General features: G+C 45.4%; 1 protein-coding gene across 1 annotated transcript; it reads right to left on the minus strand.

Moving 5' to 3' along the window:
* Window positions 1–4,163: 4,163 nt before the first annotated feature.
* On the minus strand, window positions 4,164–7,665 carry LOC115136307 (protein Wnt-8). The gene is made up of 4 exons (XM_065023281.1): window positions 7,653–7,665; window positions 7,278–7,420; window positions 5,458–5,598; window positions 4,164–5,352 (listed from the first exon to the last, which is right to left on the minus strand). The coding sequence occupies exons 1-4, from the start codon at window positions 7,663–7,665 to the stop codon at window positions 4,924–4,926; spliced, it is 726 nt and encodes a 241-aa protein (XP_064879353.1). The 3' UTR covers window positions 4,164–4,923.
* Between the last annotated feature and the right edge of the window lie 4,956 nt (window positions 7,666–12,621).

Genomic DNA, 12,621 nt, shown 5'->3' on the forward strand with positions numbered 1-12,621 from the left:
TTGGAGGCTATTTTGTAAATGACATCGCCAAAGTCGAGGATTGGTAGGATGGTCAATTTTACAAGGGTATGTTTGGCAGCATGAGTGAAGGATGCTTTGTTGCGAAATAGGAAGCCAATTCTAGATTTAACTTTGGATTGGAGATGTTTGATATGGGTCTGGAAGGAGAGTTTACAGTCTAACCAGACACCTAAGTATTTGTAGTTGTCCACGTATTCTAAGTCAGAGCCGTCCAGAGTAGTGATGTTGGACAGGCGGGTAGGTGCAGGTAGCGATCGGTTGAAGAGCATGCATTTAGTTTTACTTGTATTTAAGAGCAATTGGAGGCCACGGAAGGAGAGTTGTATGGCATTGAAGCTTGCCTGGAGGGTTGTTAACACAGTGTCCAAAGAAGGGCCGGAAGTATACAGAATGGTGTCGTCTGCGTAGAGGTGGATCAGAGACTCACCAGCAGCAAGAGCGACCTCATTGATGTATACAGAGAAGAGAGTCGGTCCAAGAATTGAACCCTGTGGCACCCCCATAGAGACTGCCAGAGGTCCGGACAGCAGACCCTCCGATTTGACACACTGAACTCTATCAGAGAAGTAGTTGGTGAACCAGGCGAGGCAATCATTTGAGAAACCAAGGCTGTCGAGTCTGCCGATGAGGATGCGGTGGTTGACAGAGTCGAAAGCCTTGGCCAGATCAATGAATACGGCTGCACAGTAATGTTTCTTATCGATGGCGGTTAAGATATCGTTTAGGACCTTGAGCGTGGCTGAGGTGCACCCATGACCAGCTCTGAAACCAGATTGCATAGCAGAGAAGGTATGGTGAGATTCGAAATGGTCGGTAATCTGTTTGTTGACTTGGCTTTCGAAGACCTTAGAAAGGCATGGTAGGATAGATATAGGTCTGTAACAGTTTGGGTCAAGAGTGTCCCCCCCTTTGAAGAGGGGGATGACCGCAGCTGCTTTCCAATCTTTGGGAATCTCAGATGACACGAAAGAGAGGTTGAACAGGCTAGTAATAGGGGTGGCAACAATTTCGGCAGATAATTTTAGAAAGAAAGGGTCCAGATTGTCTAGCCCGGCTGATTTGTAGGGGTCCAGATTTTTCAGCTCTTTCAGAACTTCAGCTGAATGAATTTGGGGGAAGGAGAAATGGGGAAGGCTTGGGCGAGTTGCTGTTGGGGGTGCAGTGCTGTTGACCGGGGTAGGAGTTGCCAGGTGGAAAGCATGGCCAGCCGTAGAAAAATGCTTATTGAAATTCTCAATTATGGTGGATTTATCAGTGGTGACAGTGTTTCCTATCTTCAGTGCAGTGGGCAGCTGGGAGGAGGTGTGATGGTAGTGATGGAGTCCAGGTGTGCCTCATGATGGGGTTTGACAGGTATGTGTAATGGGGGTTGACAGGTGTGCGTAATGGGGGTTGACAGGTGTGAGTAATGGGGTTGACAGGTGTGTGGAATGGGGGTTGACAGGTGTGAGTAATGGGGGTTGACAGGTGTCAGTAATGGGGGTTGACAGGTGTGTGTAATGGGGGTTGACAGGTGTGCATAATGGGGGTTGACAGGTGTGTGTAATGGGGGTTGACAGGTTTGAGTAATGGGGGTTGACAGGTGTGCGTAATGGGGGTTGACAGGTGTACGTAATGGGGGTTGACAGGTGTGCATAATGGGGGTTGACAGGTGTGAGTAATGATGGTTGACAGGTGTGCATAATGGGGGTTGACAGGTATGTGTAATGGGGTTGACAGGTGTAAGTAATGGGGGTTGACAGGTGTGAGTAATGGGGGTTGACAGGTATGTGTTATGGGGGTTGCCAGGACCGGTGATTAGTAGACCGACGATGTTGAGCGTGTGATTAGGTGATTAGGTGCAGTGTGAGGCAAGGTTGAGAGGGTCAGCCAGTGCAGTTGTCACATTCGTCATAATGAGTGGACCAAGGTACAGCGTGGTAGAACAAAAACAACAAAATACCAAACTAAATGTGAAGCTAAATAATAGTGCTAACAGGTAACTATCCATAGTCAAGATCCCACAAAGCACAATGAGGAAATGGCTGCCTAAATATGATCCCCAATCAGAGACAACGATAAACAGCTGTCTCTGCTTGGGAACCATACCAAGCCAACGTAAATCATTAAACACCCTGCCCTAGTCACTATCACGCCCCAACCAACATAGAGAATAAACAGCTCTCTATGGTCAGGGTGTGACAGCAGTGCTATGTACAGCTTTAGGCTTTAGGACCCTGAGGTGCTCCTAGACCAGAAGTAGCCAGAGTCTTAATAACTGTATGATCGACTAAACTTACATCTCCTGGCTCAGCTGTGTGAGTGCATGTGTCTGTGCATGCGTGCTTCTGTGTGCATGTGTGCTTCTGTGTGTGTGTGTGTGTGTGTGTGTGTGTGTGTGTGTGTGTGTGTGTGTGTGTGTGTGTGTGTGTGTGTGTGTGTGTGTGTGTGTGTGTGTGTGTGTGTGTGTGTGTGTGTGTGTGTGTGTGTGTGTGTGTGAAACTGAAGACCAGGAGGATCTAAACGAAAGGCTCCCCAGGTTCAATTATTAAGCATGGTATTATCTTCTAACAGATTCGCCTTTGTTGCCCCAACAGAACGGGATTAGTCCACTGTTTTAAATCACTTCTCTTTCATCTTTCCCCCCCGAGCGCAATCGCTTCTGACTGACCGGTGTAGATGTTGTCTTAGGAGTGTCTGACGGTCTGGGTGTCAACCAACTCAAAGTGTTCGGTTGGGTCAGCTGCTGTGTGGGGTTTTCATTTCAGCATAACATTTATGGTGACTCTTTCGAGGGCCAATACTACCTTCATGTATTGATATCAATGGGAGACTTGCACAGATTAGTGATTACAGAGAATTGCTCTGCTGGGAATGCCACCCCCTAGTTCCATCCAGCCAACAGGGCTCATTTAATGAGGGGTGTGTTCTGATCATTATTTCGTAAAAAATATGTCAACAAGGTGTTTCCTTGACACTTTATTGGACAGAAAGACGAGGGTGCAGAAATTAACTGCCCCTACTCTCAATAGGGGCTCCTAATCTCCTCTTTCAGGTCCCATCTCATCTGGAGAGCCCTGTCGGGCTGTCTTCCCCCAGCCCTGGCACCCTCTTTAGGCTACCACAGGTGGGGTGGTGGGTGGGTATCCACCCTAGCAAGCATTTGTTTATCAAACCCACTTGTTGTGGGCACAATACTTGAACTAACTTGTATTGAGGGAACAGTGTGAATCCGTGCAAAACCTTTTCCCAAAGCCCTTTTGAAGGCGGCGTCCATTGAGCCAGTGGAAGAGGAGAGGGGATTAAGTGGCTCGGCAGTGGGGCATTTCCGAGAGGGCTGATTAGCTCGACACTCATTGTTAAATCAAGCAAAGGCAGGCCCTAGAGTAGAGAAAGGTAGGTGAACCGTGGAGGCTGAGGGGGCCCAGGAATGAAACAGCCAGCAGGAAGCCACTGGCGAGTTCGGCAAAGGATAGCAACTCCACCAAGTTTTCCAAACAGTTTTTGTCCGAACTCGCCACTCACTCCTCAGGAGGGGTAGAGTAAAAAGGAGATTAGCATACAAAATTAGAGGCGGGGTGGGTGATTTTAAGGATTTTTAAGGGCAACTTGTCTGGCTTCTTCATGATTCCACCCCACCATGCACTCTGTCTGGACAAAGTGAATGAAACTAGTATTAAACTGTAAAGAAAGTTCTGAGCGTTAGGAGAGGCTCCTTGAGGATTACACGGACGAGGGGCAGAAATAGAGGAGATATTTGTCAAAGCGTAATTGAGAAAGGCGTGAAGAAGAGTATAATGAAAATGTTTCTGTTGTTGTTCATTTGTCCCAGAGGGTTATCAGATCCCCAAGTGAACAATGTAACAAGACACAGGTTGTGTTGTAGCCTGCCACTGCTGAACATTGGTGATTTATATGTCACACAGGGGGAATATAAGAAATAATCATGCATTTTATTTAAACACTTCTGAAATGAATTCAACACTTCTGAAATGAATGGATGTGAAATGGGTGATGGGCATACTCAATTAATTAATATAATAGGGGGTTTTAGATTATACTTTTTTAATTACAAAAGTTTGAAAGAAAATATCAACAATAAAGCAACAACTTGGGAAAAACATGTGCAATAAATTAACAATATACAGAAAAAAGTGCTTTGTTTTATTTACAATGAAATGCATCCTTAAGGCAGGGCTGGGAAGGGAAGGGAGGGGAGGGGAGGGGAGGGGAGGGGAGGGGAGGGGAAGACAGTGCTGGGTTGGGCAGGAGAGGGCTGGGCTGGGCTGGGGAGGGCTGGTCAGGGTTGGAGAGGGCTGGTCAGGGCTGGGGGCACTGCCACACGTAGTGAGAGCTTGGGCTGGAGTTGTCATCATGACAGGAAGGAATGTCTGATAAACTGACCAATCAGAAATGGCATAGCTCATTGGTGATACATATGACAATACATAAGATGTTGTTGAGGTATGCCATGGACTGACCATTTAGGAAGAGTTGTTCAAGCTATCAAATATGAAGGAGATTATTCAGAGCGGCCGTATGTAACATGCTTTAAATGCCCAATGACTTATATATAATTGGGGAAAAAAGTTGTAAAAATATATACTGTTAAATATATGTATACCATCAGTTCTAGACAAGTAATAGTTACCCTCCTTTCTCTATCATGTAGTTTCATCAACATGTTTTTTTTACACATTTTCTCCCCCACTATTAAACGTTTGATTAGGATAATAACAATACTAGTCTTATTCAATAAATACATTTTCAATTATGTCTTTAGAACAAAAGCAGAAAGCGTGTTGCAGAAATGTTTGAGAGGGGCACAGCTTTGGTGCACAGAGGTCTGTGAAAATCAGCTTGTGAGAAGACATGGAGTGTGGCAGTGATGATGATGATGATGGTGAGGAAGATGGATGCCGCTCAGTGCTTCTTCCTCAGCCTCAGGTTCTTCCTACGGCTGCCTGCGCTCTCGTTCTTGCCCCTCTGCGCCCCATTCTTCACGCAGAAGTACTTGGTCACTGTCTTGCGGCACTGCTCGCACTTTACCGCACAGCACCAGTGGAACTTGCAATTGCAACTCGACACCAACTCCGCCTTCCTCTCCTCCACGGCTAAACCACACTCCTCGCACAGCCTCTTGCAGCTACGCTTCTCCCACTTATTTAGGCTCTTGCCCTTCTTCAGGCACTCTCTGCCCTCTGTGCCGGGCAGTTCCAGGGTACGGTTCTCCAGGCAGTAGTCTGGGGAGTCCTCTAAGTGGACCAGTTCTTTACGAGAGATGGAGCTGAAGGTCTCGGAAATGGCACCTCGACTGGCTGCACTGTTCCCGGCCCCCCGGAGCAGGTCCACCTTGAATTAAAGAATAAATTAATGAATGAGATAATTAATTTTATGTGAAGTGTCTTTAGAGTACTTATAAACAATATTGTTTAATATAAACAATATATACTGTACCTTCAGTGCTCGGTGGTACTTCTCCTTCAGATAGTTTCCCACCTCCCTGAAATCTGGGAGCTGTAACCAGCAGGTCTGTGTGGTGCAGGACCCAGATACACCATGGCACTTACACGTCTTCTGCATAGTCCCTTTCACTGCCTGGGAAGGAGAGGAAAGGGAAGGAGTGGAGGGAGGGGTTGAGGAAGGAAGGAAGGAAGGAAGGAAGGAAGGAAGGAAGGAAGGAAGGAAGGAAGGAAGGAAGGAAGGAAGGAAGGAAGGAAGGAAGGAAGGAAGGAAGGAAGGAAGGAAGGAAGGAAGGGGGAGAGGGAGGGAGCAAGAGATTCTTTGGTTAAGCTTTTCTACTGTCTGTAATTCACCTGGAAAAATGGTAATTACATAATAATAACATGAAAATTACGGAAATTAAGTAAATACTGTGTAAACTCCAGACAGAACCTGTTGTTGCCATATAATTATTATGTAAATACCAGGCAAATACCAGGTGAAACAGGAGTGTAGAAAAATGTATAATTACTCAGACTTCTTTTTAAGATCAGGACTTAGCAACATACCGATGAGATGTTCATTGTCTGATTTGGTCTCAGGAAATCAGTTGTGTATATGTGTGGCTGAGTATGAATTTGTTTTAAAGAATCAGTTGTGTAATGTGAAGACTATTGGCTCTTGATTGATGTGTTGTCAGATGAACCCACTGCACACTCAAGCCTTCCCATTTGACAAAAAGAGGATGAATTTACTAAGGGAGAAAGGATAGGTTCAAGGTTCATGCTGGAGTTTTTGTGGTCCCCCTCAATATTTCCTGACTTCACCCCGACCCAGATGTGGGGGAAGGGAGGGGGAAGAGCTTTCTTGCGAGGTGAGTGCCGAATCAAAGTTTCACATTGAGACACTGACTGTGTCCCTCCTGGAATGAGAGGAGTATTTATTAGGCAAGGCCATTGTCAACATGTTTTCTGCCATGAGTACACCCAATGAAGAGTCTACGGAGAGTCTATTGAGTGGCAAAATTAAAAAAGGGTGAATTTGTTTTTGTTACAATGATGCTCCAGGTGCCGTGGGGCTCGGAGGGGCAACGAGGCCCCAACAGGAGGGCTCCTAGGTGGTGTAAACAAAGACTACTCCAGCCTCTCGCTTGTGGTCCTCCGTCCCTGACTAAGGACTCCTTAGGGGCCACACAAAGACTAACAGAATAAATGTTGGATGCTTATTGCAAGAATAAAACCAAAAACGACTTAAAGAAAGCGGGCAGGCAAAATACTGGCCCTGGTCTGCAGTGTGTGACACCATGGGATACTCTAATTAAGAACTAGCACCAGTGATCCTGAGATTCTGAAACTTAAGACTTGTCATAATAAAGGACATTCATTGACTGGGGAACAGGCCCTTGTGGTACAGCGAACACGCTGTGGTTATTGGAGGACAAGTGGCACCTCACTTATGGGGACGTGAAAGGGATGCTTGGGTGGTACGCTTGCTGTATGATGTAATACTCAATGAGCAGACTGAAAAAGAAAGAAATTATTCTAAAGGTACTTTACATTGAGCAGTCGGTCAGTTGGGGGTTGAGTGGGAAACTCAAATATCTGACCCTTCACCTTGAACTACAAGAGCTCCCTCCTATGGCAATTGCACTGATTCAATCTCAACATGATCTGGGTTTTCAGAACAACCAGAAAACCAAGCTCTAAATCAATCTGTAATCATGATAATATTTCACTATATCATCAAAGTTTTTTAGATTGTATGGTATTGAGGGATAGCTTACCCCTTCTATCACCAAGGTGTAAATTAAAAGTAAAGTTAACTGAATACTGTACCTTGCGTCCAGCCTCGTTGTTGTGGAGGTTCATGGCGGCCCGTGCGTCCTGGCCTGTCTCCAGCGTGTCAACAAACTGCTTGGAGATGGCCTCACCGAACCCCACGTTGTCACTGCAGCCGCCCCACTGCCAGCCTGTACCCCCTGGGGACACAAGCAGGAGACATCAGTTTGTCTGTATGAGAGGATGGCTCACCATTTGTGATGAAAAAAACATGGAAGGGTATTATTTCCAAGGTACTTGAAAAAATACCGGTTTTGTTGTTTTGCCTACAACCGAATCACATTACATGAATACAACACAGTGTGAATACAACACAGCTTGAATACAGCACAGTGTGAATACAACACAGTGTGAATACAACACAATGTGTACACAGCTGTTTCATCTATGCATGTCTTGTAATGATCTGTGTGTGGATTTTTAAATCTTCTCTTACCCCGCTGTCCGTTCCTGGTGTCATCACAGCCACAGTTGTCAAAGTCCCCCAGACTGCAGTTCCTCGTCAGAGTGTACATGACCCCTGCTGAACTGATGGCATGGACAAACGCTGTCTCCCTGTTCGCTGTGGGAAAGAAACATATATTATATATAATATGATATAATATTATATGATAGTCACTTTACAAATGACCTCGACTAACCTGTACCCCCGCACATTGACTCGGTACCCACTGTATATAGCCTCGTTATTGTTATGTAAATGCTATTTGATTTAGTAGCAATGATTACTGAACTGATGGCAAGGACAAATGCTGTCTCTCGGTTTGCTGTGGACAAAAAAACAAATATTATATATAACATTATATGACATTATAATAGTAATGATTACTGAACTGATGGCAAGGACAAACGCTGTCTCTCTGTTCGCTGTGTGTGAGAGAGACATTTAAATTCACTCAGGAATACCTTCTCTTGAAGAGGTCATTCCTCTCCTCTAGTCATTATCTTCAGAGTGGGGCTTCTATTTCAACGCCTCTCACTCCACAGTATCCTTTATCTCCTATCTCTCCTGGTAATTAACACATTGGCTCTAATTGCCATTGGCATGCAATATTTGTGTGTCCTGTTGATGGGTGGCTCAGTAGGATGTTGTGAATTGGATTTGTAGCATAGTTTTAGCCAGGGTGACCGTGGGGTTGCTGTTGTTTTAGCCAGGGTGACCGTGGGGTTGCTGTTGTTTTAGCCAGGGTGGCCGTGGGGTTGCTGTTGTTTTAGCCAGGGTGACCGTGGGGTTGCTGTTGTTTTAGCCAGGGTGACAGTGGGGTTGCTGTTGTTTTAGCCAGGGTGACCGTGGGGTTGCTGTTGTTTTAGACAGGGTGACCGTGGGGTTGCTGTTGTTTTAGCCAGGGTGACCGTGGGGTTGCTGTTGTTTTAGCCAGGGTGACCGTGGGGTTGCTGTTGTTTTAGCCAGGGTGACCGTGGGGTTGCTGTTGTTTTAGCCAGGGTGACAGTGGGGTTGCTGTTGTTTTAGCCAGGGTGACCGTGGGGTTGCTGTTGTTTTAGACAGGGTGACCGTGGGGTTGCTGTTGTTTTAGCCAGGGTGACCGTGGGGTTGCTGTTGTTTTAGCCAGGGTGACCGTGGGGTTGCTGTTGTTTTAGCCAGGGTGGCCGTGGGGTTGCTGTTGTTTTAGCCAGGGTGACCGTGGGGTTGCTGTTGTTTTAGCCAGGGTGACAGTGGGGTTGCTGTTGTTTTAGCCAGGGTGACCGTGGGGTTGCTGTTGTTTTAGACAGGGTGACCGTGGGGTTGCTGTTGTTTTAGCCAGGGTGACCGTGGGGTTGCTGTTGTTTTAGCCAGGGTGACCGTGGGGTTGCTGTTGTTTTAGCCAGGGTGACAGTGGGGTTGCTGTTGTTTTAGCCAGGGTGACCGTGGGGTTGCTGTTGTTTTAGACAGGGTGACCGTGGGGTTGCTGTTGTTTTAGCCAGGGTGACCGTGGGGTTGCTGTTGTTTTAGCCAGGGTGACCGTGGGGTTGCTGTTGTTTTAGCCAGGGTGACCGTGGGGTTGCTGTTGTTTTAGCCAGGGTGACCGTGGGGTTGCTGTTGTTTTAGCCAGGGTGACAGTGGGGTTGCTGTTGTTTTAGCCAGGGTGACCGTGGGGTTGCTGTTGTTTTAGACAGGGTGACCGTGGGGTTGCTGTTGTTTTAGCCAGAGTGACCGTGGGGTTGCTGTTGTTTTAGCCAGGGTGACCGTGGGGTTGCTGTTGTTTTAGCCAGGGTGACAGTGGGGTTGCTGTTGTTTTAGCCAGGGTGACCGTGGGGTTGCTGTTGTTTTAGACAGGGTGACCGTGGGGTTGCTGTTGTTTTAGCCAGGGTGACCGTGGGGTTGCTGTTGTTTTAGCCAGGGTGACCGTGGGGTTGCTGTTGTTTTAGCCAGGGTGACCGTGGGGCTTGCTGTTGATTTGGGCGAGGCGACCATGGCGGCTGTTGGGTTGCTGTAATGATCCTTTTGACTGATGAATCTCATGACTAAACAAACAAATGCCATCCTTCCTCTGATCTGGATGGGCCTATCTGTGACTTAAACCGGTCTGTTATTAAAGGGCAGATCAAATGAGTCAGCATATACAGTACTACATTACTTTTGACCATATAGTGTCCTACATATCTTCTGGTCAAAAATAGTACACTATATTCATTGGCTCTTACCGCTGCGGAGGCTTCTGTGTGTGGACAGCTGCAGGGCTCTCTCAGGGCAGTTCCATCGGTCCCAGGCAAACTGATACTTACACTCCTCGATGCCGCTCTGAGCCCCAGCTGCTACACTGCTGGAGTAAATCAGGTACACCTTGAGGAACACAGAGTATATCATCAGGTCACTTAAAACTGAATAGGTTCAATCATGACCATGGGAAGCAACACATTCTAGGGACATTTACTTCCATAACCCTAAAAGTCGTAGTGTATACAACATTTTTTTTGTTTTTAACAACGGTGGGAAAAGTCTTAACACAATATTAATTCAACTTTTTTAACCTGTTTCACAACCCCTGAATGAGTTGGAATCCCAAGCCCTATTCTTTACAAGATCACTATGTCCACTTGGCTTGTTCGCCTAGCTCTCTGGTCCTTGTTGAGACTGTGTGAATGATATGTCTCAAGTGGCCTGTGCAGAGACTGAGCCACCACCTCTCTGCTTCTCACTGGGGTCTGGTGGGCTAATGATGACCACCCACCACACCATAGTACTGCACAGGACAGCACTGCCTTCCCTGCCACTGCTGCTTGTAGTTTATTCACACGCAACACACATTATCTAATGCCTCTCCTCCTCTAGATCTATCAACCCAGGGAATCCTACTGCCTCTAGTCTAGATCTATCAACCCAGGGAATCCTACTGCCTCTAGTCTAGATCTACCAACCCAGGGAATCCTACTGCCTCTAGTCTAGATCTATCAACCCAGGGAATCCTACTGCCTCTAGTCTAGATCTACCAACCCAGGGAATCCTACTGCCTCTAGTCTACATCTACCAACCCAGGGAATCCTACTGCCTCTAGTCTAGATCTATCAACCCAGGGAATCCTACTGCCTCTAGTCTAGATCTACCAACCCAGGGAATCCTACTGCCTCTAGTCTAGATCTATCAACCCAGGGAATCCTACTGCCTCTAGTCTAGATCTACCAACCCAGGGAATCCTACTGCCTCTAGTCTAGATCTACCAACCCAGGGAATCCTACTGCCTAGCCTAGATCTATAGGTCCCTGAGTTGATAGAGCCTGGGACACTCAAATTAATATGATATGTTACATTTAGTGTGGTTACATAAGACAGATGGTTACTTAAAGAAAAAATGAAAGTAGGGTGGTTGGTCGGGCATATAATGCAAACGTCTAGCAACCAAAGGTTGTGAGTTCGAATGTCATCATGGACAACTTTAGTATTTTAGGTAATTAACAACTTTTCAACTACGTACTTACTAGTTTTTAGCTACTTTGCATCTACTTATCATGTTAGCTAACCCTTCCCCTTCCCCTAACCCTAACTTTAACCCTCTTAGCTAACCCTAACCCTAACGCGTTGACCTAACTTCTAAACTTAACACTAACCTTAACCTTAACCCCTAACCCTAACCCCTAGCCTAGCTAACGTTAGCCTGCTAGCTAATGTTAGCCACCTAGCCACCTAGCTAGAACTCGTAACATATCATAGGCTTTGCAAATTCGCAACATATTGTATGTTTTGCAAATTCGTAACATATATAATACGAATTGTATACAAATTGTATACAAATGGATACATACCATACAAAATGTAGCATATCATACTAAAGGAGCATCTCTGATTTACATATAGAATAATAAGAATAGCTCTAAGACCAGGTTGCCTCTATACACACTGAACAAATAACTCTCCATGCCTCTACTATCTCAGCCCATGGACATTCAAAGCTTCTCAGCCTTAATAGAGTCAAGAGCCGTAGATAGGAACCCAAAAGGTCACCATAACACTGATAAGGCCTACCCTTGCTGTTGTTACAACAAAACAATGATGAAAGGACATATTTATATTTATATGTAACCATGACAATCTCATTCTGGAGAAATGCAGTCTAACAGAGGGGAAAGAGAGTAACATACGCAGACAGCAATAGGAGATCCTTACAGGGGTGGTCTTTGCTCTCTTTTTTGGGATAGGGAAAGAGGGATCTGGCCAGAAGATCAAAAGAATGTTGGCTTACCTTAGGTCCAGTCATAAGGAAATTATTCACTGACCTGGAAGAGGAGACAGCTTATTAACTCTGGGAATTAAGAGTTGTCCTTCAGCCAGGGCAGGAATTCCACAGCTCCCTCACTTAAGTCTCTCATTAGTTATCTTTAATAACATGGTACGATAGCATCATTGGCTATCTTAAATAACATGGTAATGAAGCATTTATTATCATACTCTCAAAAATTCAGTGTCCTTCAGTAAAGGGAGGGATTTATTTGCTCCCTCATTAGATAACTATCTTTAATAAAAATGTAATAACATGGTACTAAACCATCATCAATCTAAATCATTGTCTCCCATATGAATGAATCCCCCCGCCTGCTGGTCAATAACCATGCTGGTAAAGTGACATTTCTTGGGGATGTTAAATCCAAAATACTTCAAATAAAGCCCTAAGCTAATTATGATAAAAGTATTAATTTATACTGACAAAATACATTGTTACTGGTCACATACACAAAAACTCAATAAAATACAGTGGGATGAAAGTATATTCATGAGTAATAAACATGCAACAAACAAGAATTTTAGGAAAATATTTAATTATAATAATAATAATAATTGTCCATACCTACATTCTCATAAAGGAAAATCAAGAAGCCTAACTGTTTCCCAGTCGTGCACCAAACGATG

The sequence above is a fragment of the Oncorhynchus nerka genome, linkage group LG10, assembly GCF_034236695.1.
Source record: "Oncorhynchus nerka isolate Pitt River linkage group LG10, Oner_Uvic_2.0, whole genome shotgun sequence".
Taxonomy (NCBI): domain Eukaryota; kingdom Metazoa; phylum Chordata; class Actinopteri; order Salmoniformes; family Salmonidae; genus Oncorhynchus; species Oncorhynchus nerka.

What these genes read in the sequence shown, in the direction of transcription:
- LOC115136307 (XM_065023281.1), bottom strand. An exon ending in ACAACGAGGCTGGACGCAAG is followed by an intron (nt 5,599 to 7,277) that starts GTACAGTATTCA and finishes TCTCCTTCCCAG; the next exon opens with GCAGTGAAAGGGACTATGCA. An exon ending in AGTACCACCGAGCACTGAAG is followed by an intron (nt 5,353 to 5,457) that starts GTACAGTATATA and finishes CTTTAATTCAAG; the next exon opens with GTGGACCTGCTCCGGGGGGC.